Below are 18,861 nucleotides of genomic sequence, written 5' to 3' on the forward strand. Positions count from 1 at the left end.
TATTCTTCACCAGATTGCCTTCTGCTTTAGCAATCTGTTCTCTTTGACCTTTTCTGCAATTGGAGCCACTTTGCCTTCTGCTCTTATATCCTCATTTTATTTATTTAACATTTGCTGACCGTGAAAGTCCAACTAGAACAGAGTATTTTCAGCGGCGGCCCAAGGGGAAATGCTCCAGACGTGTCTTTGGAATGTGGAAGGAAACAAAAACGAACGCAGAAAGGGCATGCAGACTCCACACAGAAATGTGCATTATTCCTACAGTGTGAATTCCTACCACCTGTCTCAAGCACTTCATCTCCAACACCTCTAGCTTCCTCAACTGCCCTGCTTTTACTGCCCCGGTTTCTGCACCATACAGTAGCACTGGTCGCACCACTGCTTTGCACACATTACTTTTCAGCTTCTTTGGTTTTCTTCTGTGATATACTACACCGGGCTCATCTTATTCAACAGTTAACCACAAAAATGCAACAATATAAAAGTAATCTTTGACAACATGAAGAAATTGCACTCAGAAGCTAAACATTTATTTTCTTTTTCAAGTTGAACTATGTACAGGGGTAAATTGTTTACACAGTTACCATACATGAAACAACAGATTACCACAAAGAAAAATGCATAGCATTTTAACCATTTACAAAGTCTATGAAACAATTGTATTGTTTTATAAAAGTCCAAATGAAAGCATGATTGGCAAAATTTTAACATCATGGTTAAAAGGCAGAGCAAATGTTTATACTGATCAAACAGCTGCAAAGTAAAACTGCAAGTAAGTATAGTAGAATAGTGCAGATGGCCAACACTAATTCAGCTGAATTTTGCTTTCTTTTCTGCTGGCTCCTCACTTTTCTTTAACCACAGCTGCATTAGTCCAGCACTTGTCTTCTTTGGTGATTCATCTTTAACTGGCATTTGAGAAAGTTCGGGGTTATTTGGCTTCTTCTTAGGAGACTCACTTTTTAGCCAGTTCATCATCATCTTGCTACTAGCAGTAGATTCCTGAAAAATAAAAGTGGTAAATGTCCCAAAGAAGTTTAGCAACTGTTTGTGTATAAATATGACATTGTCAGATGGTACATTTTTGCATTTACAAATGCATGTTGATTTGGATTTAAAGATGCAAATAGAAGAACGTTTCATTAGTTATACAGACTGTAAAACTGTTTTAATGAGAAAAGAATTATTTATAGTTGCCAAGCTCACAGTTTCATCTACATGTGGATCATAGAACAGTACTGTCTCAGCAATCTGTAACTTGTTTCAGAAGGAAAGATACATTTTACTTGATTTTGAAAATCTCTAACCACAAATGACTGTAGAGTATTACTGCTACTGATGTATTTTTCCCTTGTTTTGTCTGGGGTGTTACTTGGACTTTTAAATATATCTAACTATAGATGACTAAACTGCATCAAAGCTACTGCTGCATTTTTTCCTTCTGTTTTCTGGAGCTGCTACATTAAGATACTAGGACTACAGACTTGCTTGGACTTTGTTTTTACATCCTGAGGTTTCAGCCATCTACCATATGTACTTGGAAACAACTACAGATGCAGTTAAGAGATTTTCTGTCATCAGATTATCCATATGAAATTTTATTCGCATTTCTCTGTGCAACTGGAATAATGCTTGGAATGTGTAATCAAATCCCTTTCAAAAACATAGAATGTTTATTTGTCCATTCACAAAACCTTATGACTGATGGTTTGTCATTAGTGAAGTATATTCTCACAGCACTAGTATGATTGTTTTTACCCAACTTTTTTGAAAGAGGCCGTTTTACCATACGCTGTCATAATTTAATGTCAAATGGTCAAGTCTGAAAAAAAAATAAATAAAATGGAAATGAAATCAGGGATCTTTAATATCCAGAATAAAACTATCACACAATACGCATCTTCATTTTTCTCATCAAGACTTCAGCCTTTAAGTGGTATTTGGATGCTACAGGTGTGAGTTATAACCCAGGAAAGTACTGAATATTTTGCCATATAAATTTTGGGTGGCAGTGGCGTGAATTTGGGCTCTGTAACTCATGTTCTAATATCACATTGTTAACAGCAGTGCAGCATTGAAGGCATATATATACCTATCTGTGACATTTCTCATAGCAGCGGTGGGATTCAAGATCAAACTCCGTCAGAGACATTATTATATATGCCATGTGGGAAGTGTACCCGGTCCAAACAGGCCAAATCCTTCTCATCTTCCAAACTGTAGCTAGACATCACTTCCCAGGAAGGCTATGTCCTGCTGGGAGAACCACTCCTGATGTGAATGGCCTGGAGTTCAGATGGTGTAGCCCACTGCAGAGCCTGCCACACATTTTTTTTGAACACCTTTAATGAATTATCACTTGAGAGACAGCCAGACCTACATTTATATAAACATAGTCAAACCATATTAAAGGTTCACATTTACAAATGTACATCACATACATTGCATCATTCTTCATCCAAAACATTTTTCAGCATGTATTGTTCTCATGATTTCAATTTCCTTTGTAATTTACTCCTACCCTTTTCTAAAGATCATACTTCTATTCTTTTATCTCTGTTACAATATTCACTACTTCAAGTGAGTTCCATTTTTTAGTAATTACTTTTTGGCAGACATAAGAATTCAGCTTAAAAAGACCTACTATGTCTAGGCAATTCAAATCCTGTACCCAGCAAATAAAAATATTGTTTTCCTAGTTATACTCATTTGCTCGCCCAGTATCCTAACAGAATACTCTGTAAGGAATTTCTGAAGTTTGACAATTCATTACACTTCGAGAACATATCCTCCCCTCTCACCCCTTTCTTCCCCATTACACCTCCAAGATTTGCCATCTACCTGAGGAAAAATTATTTTGGAGTCTGCTTGGGATATAAAAGTATCTATGCAAACACTATCGGGCAAAAATCCTAAATCCTTCAGATTTTGTTGAGCCATATATATGTCCTCCCATTGTTTTTTTGTGAACTGCATATCCAAACTCTCTTCCCAATTTATACCTCTTCTGATTGATTCCTATAGTTATCATATATGCCCCACTAATTACTCTTTTTTTAAACAGCAGCTTTTGCTCTATATTCAATTAAAAATTCAGCTAATGCAGGTCTTTCCTTTATGGTTCCCCTATCCCTTTCTTTGTCTATACTCTGATATCAATCCCTGATATGGAAGGCAATCACTACCCTCCAATCAAAATGTCTTCCTGGCCTCTTCCTAATCTATTACCTTGCCCGGTCTAATTATTTGTTCTCAATACTTTGGTTTCTTTGCAAGATTCCTCCATTAAATTCCAGCCCAATCTTGCCTATTCTCTGTACCCCTAATTGCAGTCATCGCTATCAGCAGAATCTCCTTTTCTCCATTCTCGTGCTTAGTTCTTAATATACTTTCTGCTACTTTAGGAATACAATATTCTATACGACTGTTGTTATTCTCATTTGGGGGATTCAGTGACCAAGCTTAATTTGCAGTCATCTGCAAACTAAGTCAGACCAAGGCTCTTGACATCTGCCTTTATTTCAGAGAAATATATGCCAAAAAGGAAAGGCAGCAGCACTGATCCCTATGAGACTCCACTACTGACTCGTCTCTTTGCAGAGGTAAATTCCACCATCCTAACTTCTTGTGTCCTATCAGTAAGCCAGCTGGCTATCCATTGGGTGATACACGGGTTTACGCTCAGTTTAGCAGGTTTATCTACAATGCCGAAGTGAGGTACTATGCTGAATGCCTTGGCCAGGTCAAGATAAGTAGTGTGCACTGTTTTGCCCTTGTCCATATCTTTAGTGACCTTCTCAAAGAAGTCCACAAAGTAGGCATGACCTCCTTTTGACAAAACCAAAATGTGTAGGGTCCAGTGTCTGTAAGTTTTCTGTGTCACTGTTTATCAGATCCATGATAATTATTTCCATGAACTTGCATGTGAGACTAGTGAAACTTATGGGCCTTTAGTTCCCTGTGTTTTGTGTAGACAGAACCACTGCATTCCTCCATTCATTAGGCAAAAAGCAAATCTGGAGGATATTGTTAAAAGGAGGCATCCTGGGATATTATCAGGGTCCGATGAAGTAGGGTTCTTGGCCTTAGACAGCACAGTGAGGACCTGCTCCCTAGTGATAGCTGGTAAAGAAATGGTGGAAGTGATTTCCTGGTGGAGTAGGGAGCGGTGGTGTAAATTTATTGGCCAGCAGATTGTACTATTCTCTGGCTTCGTACAGGTGGTTCCATTCACCATTAGTTTGGCACATTGCTAGGTGCTGCTTTTAAGGTCGTGGACATAATTGAAGAAAGCAGTATGACTGTCCTTAGACTGGGAGGCTATTTTGATCTCAAATTTGGCTTTGGTAAGCCAAATTAGTCTCCCAAATTGATTATTTAGATTGATGAGGGAGTTTTTACATTGCTGGGCAACTCCCTTCTTGTTTTTTGATATGATTTTCTTTCTTTTGCTATACAACCTGGTTAGACTGGGATTCCACCAGGGTGGATTATTTTTGGAGATTGTCATGTGCTTAATTCTGGTAGGTACATCTGTCTATGCAGCTATTTACATGACTGTGCAGGGTTTCTGTGAACAATTCTGCATAGGGAGCTGTGTTCTTGGGGTTAGGGGGGTTTGGAACTTTGCTAGACTACTGCTTAGTATGATGTAGTTATCCTTGGAACAATTTTTAAATATTCTTGAGTTAACTGGAGTCCTGGACTTAATATTTATTTCAAAGGAGACAGCTTTGTGGTCCAACCGGACTAATGAGGATTTTACACTAGGGGGAATACATCATTCCAAAAGCAAAGCTGGTGGAGGACACACCACAACAATAAGAAGTTGACCGTTTATTTGAATGAAATACAATAAAACAAAAATAACGCGCTCCCAGTAAGCGCTTTCACATTCTACAAGAATGCTTCATCAGACTATTAAGGAAACGCAGCAACAGCCACCTTTTAAATATCTTGTCACGGTTATTTCATAGCCAATCATACATTATTATTTTAATTGGTATCTTTAAATAGCATCATGTGATCGTATAGTAATATTTATTCCTTCAATTCAGCACTTATTCATGCGTCTGTTTAAAACTATTCTAAAATCAAAACACTATATTACCACCTAATCTCATCTAATGTACCTATCATATAAATATGTAAAAATATAACGTATATATGAAAAGATGCTGTTTTATGTTTCCAGTATTGGAATGTCATATTACATTATACATCATATGTATTTTTAAACGCCGATATAAGTATCTTTTGTATGTATATGTTTTCATGTGTTTTTTATATATGTATTTTTCGAGCACATATACATATATATATTTTTTCATATATATGTTATATTTTTACATATTTATATGATAGGTACATTAGATGAGATTAGGTGGTAATATAGTGTTTTGATTTTAGAATAGTTTTAAACAGACACATGAATAAGTGCTGAATTGAAGGAATAAATATTACTATACGATACCTATCCAAACATATTCTTGAAGTAGGGACAGAACATACATTTTGTTTCTTGATGATTCAAATGAATCATTCTAGTATCAGGAGTGGAGATGTCAGGAATCACACGGAAAGAATGGAAGTTAAATGGATAATACAGTTTAAAGCACATGCCAGTCCAGGGTTAAATGATAAAATTCCCCTGAAACCTGTCTTGAAAAATAGGAAGTTGGTAATTCGGTAAATCATGGGGTTAGTATACCAGTATTTAAAATTATGTTCTGTGATACATATTTATTTTACATGTTAATATGTCTATATTTTTAATCATGGTAACTGTGTTACATACTCATTCAACTTTGAATTTTATCCATATGGATGTAATGTTTTAATATGCTTATTTGTTATGATACATTTTTAAATGCACTTGACAGTGTTCAGCTTATGACTTTAAGAGGAGTGATGACTTGATTGGTATCAATTTGCTAATTACCAGTTAGACATATAGTAGTAGGTGATTTTACACTCTGTTTGTTCAAGGTTTGACAAAGCCTCTTGGCGAAAGCGCTTACCTTCACATGTGTCTGGAATAAAAAGGATATTATTTCTACTTTGCCTCTGGATTTTATCTACCTGCTGTTGGAATTTATATCAAATACACCTCTTAAATAATTCAACTCAACAGGCAGTTCACTTCTCACAGTCAGAGTACTAAGTTAGCAAAAATAGGGACACAAGCAGCACCCCATTTCTACTCATGTTTTATGAAGTATTCACCATATAAAAAAACAAACAAAAAAAAAAAAACAGCAACAAATGTTTCTAATCTCTGTATTCAACAGCTTCTCAAAACAAGAAATAACTTCCATAAACCATTTCAAACCCACATAGAGGGGAATCACTGAAAACCTTTTTACATCTACGGTCACTAGAATTGCATGGTGTAAAAAATGGACATCTCTCAAAGACAAAAACAATTCCATGAATCCATTTAACATTGTCTAAACATCATTTAGCATTCCATCAACATATTTATCTACAGGTTCTGTCTTCAACCCATATGCTTAAACAACTGCACTCAAAGGGGGAGTTATTTTAATCTGAATGCACCTTTGGTATACCAAAAATAACTGGTATTCTCTGGTGAACAACCTTAAGATAACAGAGAGGTCATGTGACAAAGTCGTCCAACATAGCAACTCATTCAGTAAAATTTTACTCTCTTGTAAGTAGTGAAAACTTCATTCCCGGATAAAATCTTGTACTGCTCAATGTCATTTAAAATAATGGATATTTTGCTAACATAATCCACAATGTCCATAAAAACAATGCTACCTCCTTTATCATGCTTCATAAACCTGATGGATCTACTTGCCCTTAAATCACAAAATGTGTTTTCCTCAACAGTTATGTTAAAAATCTATTCTCAGATTTGCAAAAATATTCCTAACGGATCTCTCTCACACATTTTTTTCAAACAAATTGAGAGCTGACGGTGCCGGAGGAAAGAAAGTATTGGACTGTTTGAAATTAACATCCTGCTGAATATTTCTTCCATTATTTATTTATTTGTAAAAACAGGGCCAAATTTAATCTCTTCATATAAAGTTTCAGCTCAGTTAAGGTCTTCACCAAATCTGTTCTCGATGTTGGAAGAAATGTGAACCCTTTAAGAAAAGGTCTGTGGCGATCATGTCCTTTATGTCCAAATTATTATAATTTTAAAACCATACATTTCAGTGACCAGTATAGTGTCCATTAAAATAGTTAATGTTTCTGTCCTTATCCTCGAACCTTTGTTTTTGAGACCATTCTCAGTAGATCTCCTCTCATTCTCTGTCGAATGATAGTATCTTGGGTTGTCCCTGTTAGATATTGTAAGATTATGCTCAACAGGGTTTTAAGGTTGAAAGTAATTTTGTTATAAATATGTAACATAAATAAGATATAAAATAAAGCTTGCTTAAATGCAGAAACAGAGTTTAGTAATATGTGATCAGCATCCATACTAAATGACCATGGCTTGGAAAATAAGGAATCTGCTGAATGGACATTTTTCCCTTACAGACTTAAAAACAGGATGTATGCAAGAGCAAAAATGCAAAATCTGCTTTTAAATAATGGACAATGACACTGTGACAATGTGTTTCCGTAAAAACATGTTTTTCAGCATATAAAAAGAATGGACAACAGGACATGTTTATCAGCATTGGCACAAGAACAGATGTTCTTATACAAAGATCCAAATAGAATACACAGTCAGAAAATCTGGCCTCTTATAAATTCAGCAAAAATGTGACAAGACATTGTTAAACAAGGAAGCTTAAAAATAATATTATTAAGTCAGCATTTGTGTCAGCATCTGCAGCAATTAGTACTGTTTCTACAGGATGAGCAATTCTCCAAAATAGAATACCAAGAGGAAATGTATATGTATGTGCATGACTAAAATTGTATATAAAGATCTGTATGAATCCAGTTATGTTAGGGGTATTGGTAGAGACACATTTGTCTCGAGGTAAATGTTACATCACATCATCTTTACTATATGAGAAGTAAAGTGGAACAGTACTTTAAGCTGCAACGTTAGTCCGTTTGGTTTATTATAAAAAGTTATTTGTTACTGCTCTAAGTTGATGCTGCAAAGTATATTCTCTCATCAGTGTATATTCTGCAAGTTTCTGTATGCAACAGACTGTGAATGCAAATATAACCAGAATTTGATTTCAGTAAAATCCAGCCATCAAGACTGAGTGTCTTAAGAAGACTTGAAATCCATCACAGTAAGCAGCACCATATAATATTTCAATTGCAAGCTTGCATGCATATCAACCTAAAATCTGCATTCGAACACAGGGGGAGTGATAGTAAGCCCTGCAGAGGGTCACTTCAGTCACACTGCAGTAACTAACATTTGTACATATGTGTAAATTCTAAACAGAAGTATTCCAGTTTATGCAGCTTTCAGTAGTAAAGTTTTTAGACGTCTACATCCAGAGTGCGACTAAAGTTCAAGTCGCAGTGCCATAACTCCTCTAAGAAAAGGTGGCTATCCACTTGTACAGCAGTCCACTGCCTGCTGTACTTCACCAGCTTCAAGTGAATCTGATAAATTTCCAGTCATCAGCAACAACAGCCTGATCACCCGTTTTCTTGCTAACTGGTAAGACTATTTTCTGGGTCACATTTTTAGTGTGGATGCTATTAGACAGTTTGGATGTTATTAGACAGTATATATATTATTTATAATTCATGCAAGAGTAAACCAAGCTTTAGTAAATTGCAATGTTGGTATACACAGCACATTAGTAAATGTAAAACCTTATATGGGCAGGTTGCTAGCAAGGCATTATGCAAATGTTTTACAATATTTGACTGGTATCTCAAAGAAAACCATGTGGAATATGACAAATGTTTATTGTGTGCTTCAACAAAACTGCATTTTGTGTATTATGCCATAAAAAAGTATTGCATCATATTGCTAAAAAATAGACTGTGAAGACAGATCTGTTCATGATAAAGAATTAACTAAGAGTAAAGTGTTTCCATTATATTCAGATGTTGAACAGTTATGTCCTGTCACCACATGTGAGTCAAATCAGTTACTGATAGCACCTCTAGTACATTTTGTTACAAAAAAAATGTAGCAAACTTCTAAAAGAGAGACACAATGAGTTCAGGAAGCTTAGACAAGTTACACATACATCTTTTCAAAAGTGCATAGGAGTTTCAATTTCAGCAGAACAGCTTACTAAAGAATGTCAGAAAGACCATGCAACATTACAAAAAATTCTTCAACAGAAGTTGCAGGATAAAGGAAATAAATTAGCTAAACTGACAGAGACTGAGAAAAGGAAACTACAGCTGATCTGTACAAAAGAGATATATTTTATAATATGTTTTGAAAAGTTATACATACATCTTTTCAAAAGTGCATAGGAGTTTCAAATTCAGCAGAACAGCTTACTAAAGAATGTCAGAAAGACCATGCAACATTACAAAAAATTCTTCAACAAAAGTTGCAGGACAAAGGAAATAAATTAGATAAACTGACAGAGACTGAGAACAGGAAACTACAGCTGATCTGTACAAAAGAGATATATTTTATAATATGTTTTGAAAATGGTTAAGCATACATGCTAAGATCTGATGTATGGACAAATCATTCTTGCATGTTTTACTTTCATTCAATTAAAGCAAGACATTTATCAGTAGTACAGTAAAATAGTCCATATAACTGCTATTCCCATAGCATAGTCAAAAGGTACACAACAGTTTTAGCGTATAAAAATTACATAAAAATAGTTACATGAAACAGTTCTAGTGCATAAGATTAAATAAAAATAGTTAATAAGCGTGGAGATTTAAGGTCACAAAACTGACATGCTTGAATAAAGATATGCAGATACAAGACAGACATGCATGTATTTTCTTTTAATCTAGAGTACATTTGTTTACAATGCACAGAAGCAAAAGGTAGACAACAGCAAATATACAATTTTTTTATAATTGTATAGTAACACCAAACAGTTTAAGTTCTGAATTTTAAAAAGAAAATCACAGATGGTATTAGTCAAACAGTTTTTGTAAAATTAATGGCAGGACAGTTAAATAGATAAATAAAAAAATACTGAAATCCATGTAAGCTAATTGTAATGTAGTATAAATGCATAGTTATGCAAATCACAATCAAATTAAAGGAAAAATGCCAAAATAATTAACTATAGTTTATAGAGTATAGTTTGTGAGCTCAGACCTTCCTAGACTGAATAAATAGTTACAGGAAATGCTGGAAAGATAAGATAAACAACAAGACTGATTGCCAGACATGTAGCTTGAGTTTTTCTAAAGCATCATTGTTATTAAAAAATAATTGTTAAAATGTTTACATGGAACACTATTTGGTAATTGTAATAAAATGTCACCATTGTGCATAGATGTCACTGATAATCTGTTTGCAAGTAAATGTTAAAAGAAAACAAAAACTCAGTTGCATCAAGTACAGCCAGCAAATGGGCTATAGTATACATACAGTTCAAATCAATCATGCAGGAGGGTGTAAATACCTACTAGTGGTAATAAACAACAAAAACTTTATAAAAATGATCAAATCAGACAGGGGTCTACAGTTTGATAGCCTAGTGGAGCAGATGTGTGGCCAAAGTATTGGGCTGATGTACATTCTAAAGCAAATAAACAATACTGCAGTATACTACAGTGGGAGGGGCACTCTCTCAGTTTTACACTGACTGTATAAGCAGCACTGCACAAGGGTCTGAAATAAATCTACAGAAAAAAATAAACAAGGGTCTGAAATAAAGCTACAGAAAAAATAAACAACAACAGGAAGAAATATTACCTCATTCCTTCTTGACAATACTCTTTTAGGGGTTAAAGAAAAAACAGGTATTAGTGCATTAGAAATACTGGTAAACTGGATTAAACCTAACAGAATAAGATATTTTACAAGTTGTTAATAGCTATCATAATGGTTATTATTGTATTGTTTAGTATTAAATTGTATTTGCAACATGTTAAATTGCAAAGCTATGCAAGAGATGGACTTAAAATTGCTTTATTACAGCTATACAAGAGAAAGTAAAGATATGTAAAAAATTGAACAAGAATGGTCACTATTTTTAATATTTTTTGGCAAAACAAAGTTGGTATAAAAAAGCATGAATGTTTCTAATTGCTGAGTATGTAGTTTAAAATAACAGGACATATGCCTCTAGTGGCAATTCCACTAAATACTTCTAAAGAGACATAAGAATTTTTAAAAATTTTGTTTAATATTAATGTTATTAAATTTGTAAGATTAGACTAAATATACTTTATAGTCTTTGTATGTACAAATGCAGAAGAATTCAGTACAAATGAAATTAATGTCTAGTAATGAATATGTGTGAAAAACCATATTTAAAGAAAAGAAAATGGGTCCAGGGTACCTACTAGATTGAAATGCATAAATAGCAGTCTGTGTAAATACATATTGTACAGGATACACTGTAATAAGTTCAAAAGTAATTTGTCAAGCTGTAATATCACTGGTTTTACCCCAGTTAGAGGAAAATTATATTAAAATATTGTACTCATACAGCTAATGGACTAATATGTACATAACATTCTTTAGTGTAAATATACTAAAATAATTGCTTTCAAATATTTATTATCCAAGCCCAGTTCAGATGCAAAAGAATAAATTAATCAAGTTAAAAAATAAAACTAAAGCAGACACAGCTCATTATTGATTAAATATTTTCACAGAATGGTCTGCAAAAGAAAAAGTTGTTAAATACATTCAGTTTTGGTAGTAATACTTAATATAATTGTATTAACTATGTAAAATTGCATTTTGACTTGTATCAAAAGAAGACTAAAGGTTTTGTGTGTTTTCTATATAATGTAATCAAAATACATATCAGTATAAAGTGTTTTGAGTACATTAAAATAAAAAGAAGGAATTGTAAGATTATGCTCAACATGGTTTTAAGGTTGAAAGTAATTTTGTTACAAATTTGTAACATAAATAAGGTATAAAATAAAGTTTGCTTAAATGCAGAAACAGAGTTTAGTAATATGTGATCAGCATCCATACTAAATGACCATGGCTTGGAAAATAAGGAATCTGCTGAACGGACATTTTTCCTTACAGACTTAAAAACAGGATGTATGCAAGAGCAAAAATGCAAAATCTGCTTTTAAAGAATGGACAATGACACTGTGACATGTTAGTTATGTACTTACCATAACATTCCATGTGAGTTGTTTATCTCGCCTTTATTCTCACTGATGGGTTTGGAGCCAATCCTCGGCTCTGACACGGCCGATAGCAAAGCTCAAGGTTTGCCAGTAGCTCGAAACCAAGCCCCTTATCCCACAATGCACTGCTGGAATTACCTCAGATCTTGTTTACGGCGAATAACAGTATATACATACATACATATATATATATATATATATATATATATATATATATATATATATATATATCTACATATATACAAACATATACATAGCCTTCTATATATATCTACGAAGAACACTTCCCAAGGGGGAAGAAGAAATATTGAATAACCAGGATGGTACTAGCCTCTAAGTCAACAGTCAGCCAGGAGGGGGAAGGAGGGAGGGACATGAGAATAAAGGCGAGATAAACAACTCACATGGAACGTTATGGTAAGTACATAACTTCTATATGTGAAGTTGTTAAATCTCGCCGTTTATTCCCACTGATGGGTAGCGTCCCTAGCACCCTCAACCGTGGGTGACTCATGGGAGTATGTTCTTCAGTACCGTAGAACCAAAGGAAGACCTGTCCCTTGAAGCTTTATCTACTTTGTAATGTCTGATAAAGGTATGAGGCTTAGACCAAGTGGCTGCAGCGCAAATATTGTCAAGGGGCAATTTAGCTTGAAAAGCAGAAGACGTAGAGACGTCTCTGGTAGAATGAGCTTTTGGTTTGTGTGTTAAGGGCATGCTCGCATTTTCATAAACAAAGGATATACAATCGGATAACCATTTAGATAAGGTTGTTTTAGCCACTGGATTGCCTTTTCTTGCTTCTGAGAAGGATACAAAAAGTTGGTCTGATTTTCTAATATCCTTAGTTCTGTCAAGATAAAATCTGAGCTGTCTGTGAACATCAAGTTTGTGCAGCATGTATTCCAATTTGCTAGAGTTGTTGGGGAAAAAAACTGGTAGTTCAATGACCTGATTGAAATTTGACTCAGAACAGACTTTAGCTAAAAATGAGGGGTTTGTTCTGAGAGATACTCTATCAGCATGGAAAATCATGTAGGGTGGTCTGATAGATAATGCTTGAAGTTCTGACACTCTGCGGGCAGATGTAATGGCCACAAGAAATATTGTTTTCCAGGATAAAAATTTTAGATCACAAGAAGATGCTGGTTCAAAAGGAGGAAGAATAATTTGAGACATCATAAAGTTTAAACTCCAGGGAGAATAGGGAATTTTAATCGGAGGTCTCATATGAAGAACGCCTTTAAGGAAGGTTTTAAATAATTTATGGCCCATAACATTTGAGCCACCAAAACCAAGGTGAAAATTTAAGATGGCAGCTAACTGAAGTCGAACTGTAGCAGCTGCTGCTCCTTCCTTAAAAAGTTTTGCCAAAAATTCTAAAATAGAAGACAGCGGAGCTCAGAAAGGGTCAATGTTCTCTGTGTTGGCCCAAATTGAGAACCTTTTCCATTTACTGCCATATAATTTCCTGGTAGATGGCTTGTGAGAAGACAAGAGAATTTGTCTTGCGTCTTCTGAAATTGAATGAAGCCTGGCAATTAGGGGAAGTGGATTAGCCAAGCAGTCAGTTTCAGGAACTGCAGTGAAGGATGAAGGTCCCCTGACGGGTGCGTCAGAAGGTCCGGAACTGGGTCCAGGATCCATGGAACTTCCAACAGGTGATGGTGGAGAAACGGAAACCAAATCTGTCGAAGCCAGTAGGGGGCTATGAGTATAACAGTCCTTCCCAGCGATTTTGCTTTCTGTAAAAATCTGGGTATTAATGGGAAGGGTGGAAATGCATAAAGGAGACCTGGGGGCCAATCGTGTAGAAGTGCATCGTTCGGGGGATGACCGGGAGGTGGTATTAGGGCAAAGTAGCTTCTGCATTTTGAATTGATGTGGCTGGCAAAAAGGTCGCAGCAAGACTGGCCCCATTTGCGGAAAATCAACTCCGCAACCTGTTGTTTGAGAGACCACTCGTGAGGGAGCAATTATCGCCCTGCTTAGCTTGCCCGCTATCATGTTGGATTTCCCCGGATGTGCATTGCTAATAGAAAACGCTGGGACGACACAGCCTATTGCCAGACTCTGAGGGCTTCTCGACAAAGGGGGTAAGATCTGGTTCTGCCTTGTTTGTTCAAGTACCAGACTACCGACATGTTGTCCGTCTGAATTTCAATAGTTCCCAGAGGAAGAGAGTTCTGAAAGTACTGCAACGCCAAAAGTATTGCTCTCAACTCTAGAACATGATCTGTCCATGCGCCTTGGGCAGTCTTTCCCTGAAAATGCCCCCCCCCACCCTATCAGGAAAGCTTCCGGGGGGGAGAACAAAGGGTCTTCCGATTGTGACATGAAGAGACGTCAACCACCACCAAAGGTCTCTCCTGCAAGAATCCGTGATGAGAATCATGTGGTGCATCGGTAGTCTCTGGTAAGACCACTGAGCGAATAGGAGCCATTGAAGAATTCGCATATGCATCATTGCGAGTGGTATAGCCGGGATTGCTGCCGCCATCAAACCTAGTACTTTCAATACCTCTGCTGCTGTAGCTCTGTTCTTTGACACCAGTAAGCTGACATTTTTGCGGAGAAGAGAGACTCTTTCGACAGGGAGACGTAGAGTGGTAGTTGAGGTATCTAATTCTGCTCCTATACAAATGGTATGCTGCGATGGCGATAAGGCAGACTTTGCAAAGTTGATTGTAATGCCCAATTGATGGCAGAGTGTCAGAGTGTATTGTGTTGCCTGAGTCAATTGATGCCTGGAGGCAGCTGTTAGGAGCCAATCGTCTAGGTATGGAAACATCTGGAATCCTAGACGTCTCAGGTGAGCCGTGACCACTGCCATGCATTTGGTGAACACTCTGGGGACTGTGGTGAGACCAAAGGGCAGGGCTCGAAACTGGTAATGATTGGCTCCCAGCCGGAAGTGCAGATGATCTCTGGAGCATCTGTTCATCTTTATGTGATAGTATGCGTCCTTGAGATCTATGGAGCACATCCAATAGCCTTTCCCTAAAAAGGGAAGAATGGACTGAAACGTGACCATTTGGAACTCTTTCTTTACGAACTGGTTGAGTCTGCTGAGGTCCAAGATAGGTCTCCAGTCCCCTGTTTTCTTTGGTACCAAAAAGAATCGTAAGTTCCGAATCCAACTTGGTCTGCTGGGACTGGTTGGATGACTCTTTTTTTCTAGCAATCTGTGGACCTCTACGATTGCTTGTTCCCTGAGATTGGGTGGAACATCTGGGATTCACTTTACAGGAAAGGGCGGGGAAGAGAACGGAATGAAATATCCTCCGGAAATAATGCTTTGTACCCAAGTATCTCATGTTATGTTTAGCCAGGCTTCTGGGTACAAAGACAAGCGACCCCCGACTGCCTCCAGAGCCGAATAGTCGGGCCCTCTTTCAGGGGCGCTGGTAGAACTGACCAGAGAACTGACCCCTGTCACCCTGTTGCTATGGACCCCCTCTGCCGCGGCGGCGGCGTCTTCCATTATAACCCCCCCTATCTACCTCTAGAGGGGGTTTCTCCACGTGTGTCCTGAAAGGCTGTGCTTTTCGGAATCACATTTTCCCTCCCCTAGGGCCCTTATGGTAGGGCCGAGTAGGGGCCGAAAAATGGACTCCAACGGCAGATAAGGTCTTGCCTTCCTGCTCACACCTGGTTAAAGTTTCCTTTACTTTGGGCCCAAACAGTGATGAGCCATCGAATGGGGTATTAATAAAGGAAAACTTAAAGGGTTCCGCAAAGGAACAGAGACGCATCCAGGCTTGTCTTCGAAGAGCAATGCCCGAACTAGCGGCTCTACTCGAACCATCAGCTGCATAGGATATGAGACGCATGGACGAGTTTACCACTGAGTTTAGGGTAGCGAGCTGAGCGTTGACTTTGTCGGCCACCCCTGCAGCTACCGTACCCTGGAGAGTATCAACTTGCTCTTTCAGATCTCTCTGTAGTCTCGTAAAATGGGTTAAATAGTTCAGTGATCGCAGATAAAAAGTCGCTGAACTAAACATGCGCTTCCCATATCTATCCATGACCCTAGAATCTCTGTTAGGGGGATGGATAGAGTGGATGTCTCAGATGCTTCCTTTTTGGTGACTGCAGCTACCACCATGGCATCAACAGGCACTCCCTTTGTCAAAAATGGCTTGTCCACTGGGGCAGACATAATTTTGTTGGGTTTACGAGGAACAGGTTCCATGGCCTCCGGTGACTCCCATACCTTATGAGAAATTGGTTCCATAAGCTCATCGTAAGGCGGAGACACCCACGAAGTGGAAGGTTGAGACCCAAAAACTTTCAAGAGCACGGACTCATCTACAGTAGGGGTCTTGGACTGCCAATTGCCCCTCTGACTAAGGATCTCTAGTATCTCTGCAAAGGAGATATCCTCAGAGGGGGATTGAGGGGACCCTTCTGACTCATCTAAGTCCGTGTCAGATGTCAAGGACTCCTGTGGGGAGTCTAAGTGCCTCCTCTTGCACAATCTCTTCCTGGGCACCTCCTCAGTGGGGGGATCTGGGGAGGTCTCAGAAGAGTAGGGGACGCCCTGTGGGGGTACTTGAGGCTTGGGGTCTCTACGCTTAGAGGGACTGGTAGATGAAAAAGCAGACACAGGAGCTTGAGGGGAGAGGGAAAGCTGAACCAATGCTGACGTTGTCTTTGGAGACAAAACTCTCCTCATAGCATCGAAGGCACCATGGCTCCGACGAGAAGGAGTGGATGGACCCGAGAGTACCATCCAATCCTCCTGCACCGAAACCCTGGGCTCCGAGCCCGAGGTAGGAGCCAAAGCCCTGACAGGAAGAGTCGGCACCGACAAATTGGTTTGACTATCCTCCCCGGACCCGATGGGAGAGCGTCGGCGCCGAGGATATCCGAGTAGATGGGGCCGATAGCACCGGTGTGGGTATCGGCTCCAAGGGTTCGACCACCATCAGTTCAATTTCCTTCGGCTCCGAGAGTCCAGAGGATAGACAAATCCAGTTCCATGGTCTTCAGTACCGACAAGTTGGTCAGGGCCAACAACAATTTGGCAAGTCCTGGTGCCTGTAAAAGCTTCTGCACTAGCCGATCCATGTCCAAATCTGAAAGGCTGACTGAGGACTTAGCTGAATGCACCGAAGGTGCTGACTGGAGCAGAGGTGAAGAAGGAACTTCAGAGACTGGCTCCAAAACCGTGAGCTGGCTCCGAATCAAAGGTACACTTGGTTCCGATGACTGTGGAACCGATGACCCTCCTTCTGAAATCTTTGCCTTTTTCTTGACTTTATCTGAAGATATGGATTTTGGGGATTTGGAAGACGTACTAGTACCCTCATGGCTACTTAACACTTCAGAAAAAAATTGCTGTAGCAATCCCATCTATAAGTTTCCTCCTTCTCTCCAAGAGGACTCTTAAAAAAAAGGAGTGGCAAATGCTGCAGGTGTCTTGGAGGTGTTTAGCCCCCAGACAGTAGACACATTGAATGTGTCAGTCAGTGGCGGACATTTTCTGCCCACAATCTGGCCATTTTTTGAATCCCGATTTAGGATGGGATTTCTCCTCATCATCCGACATATCTAAATAACACAAACAGTAAACTGTAAAAAGGTAAATTAGTAAAGTCCTTACTGACTGAAAAGATCCACAAACAACTAAGCCCAATCCGGGCACTATCTATAACAATGTAATATAGATTACAAATATAGGGCTAAAGAGGCCCACAGAAAAAAAGCCTGACTATTATAAGGATTAATAAGTGTAAATAGGGCTAAAGGCCCACACAAACGAAGCCAACAAGGCCCTAATTTTAAACTATTTATAACTATTGAACTATAGAATATATATAAAAAGACCTAATACTAACACAAACTATATTTTTTTAAACAAAAGGAAAACTTTTTTATAGACTTGCTGTTAACTTTTCCCCCAAAAATGGTCCGAGCTAGCTGGATCACCAAGATCTCTCTTGCCGCGGCAAACTAGATCTGAGGTGCATTGTGGGATAAGGGGCTTGGTCTCGAGCTACTGGCAAACCTTGAGCTTTGCTATCAGCCGTGTCAGAGCAGAGGATTGGCTCCGAAACCATCAGTGAGAATAAACAGCGAGATTTAACAACTTCACATAATGTTTTTCTGCATATAAAAAGAATGGACAACAGGACGTTTATCAGCACTGGCACAAGAACAGATGCTCTTATACAAAGATCGAAATAGAATACACTGTCAGAAAAGCTGGCCTCTTATAAATTCAGCAAAAATGTGAGAAGACATTGTTAAACAAGGAAGCTTAAAAATAGTATTATTAAGTCAGCATTTGCGTCAGCATCTGCAACAATTAGTATTGTTTCTACAGGATGAGCAATTCTCCAAAAACAGAATACCAAGAGGAAATGTATATGTATGTGCATGACTAAAATTGCATATAAAGATCTGTATGAATCCAGTTATGTTAGGGGTATTGGTAGAGACACATTTGTCTCGAGGTAAATGTTATATCTCTCACATCATCTGTACTATATGAGAAGTAAAGTGGAACAGTACTTTAAGCTGCAACGTTAGTCCGTTTGGTTTATTATAAAAAGTTATTTGTTACTGCTCTAAGTTGATGCTGCAAAATATATTCTCTCATCAGTGTATATTCTGCAAGTTTCTGTATGCAACAGACTGTGAATG

General features: G+C 37.9%; 1 protein-coding gene across 3 annotated transcripts in view; it reads right to left on the reverse strand.

Moving 5' to 3' along the window:
• Window positions 1–504: 504 nt before the first annotated feature.
• Window positions 505–18,861, reverse strand: part of HMCES (5-hydroxymethylcytosine binding, ES cell specific) — a 749,892-nt gene continuing 731,535 nt past the window's right edge. For all 3 annotated transcript variants that reach the window (XM_044078418.1, XM_044078419.1, XM_044078420.1), the window contains exon 7: window positions 505–1,002. In XM_044078418.1, coding sequence (XP_043934353.1) covers window positions 811–1,002 — 192 coding nt within the window. In that variant the 3' untranslated portion in view covers window positions 505–810. The remainder of the gene's footprint in view (window positions 1,003–18,861) is intronic.

The sequence above is a fragment of the Protopterus annectens genome, chromosome 7.part0 (genome assembly GCF_019279795.1).
Source record: "Protopterus annectens isolate FY-2018-M chromosome 7.part0, PAN1.0, whole genome shotgun sequence".
NCBI classification, from domain to species: Eukaryota; Metazoa; Chordata; order Ceratodontiformes; family Protopteridae; genus Protopterus; species Protopterus annectens.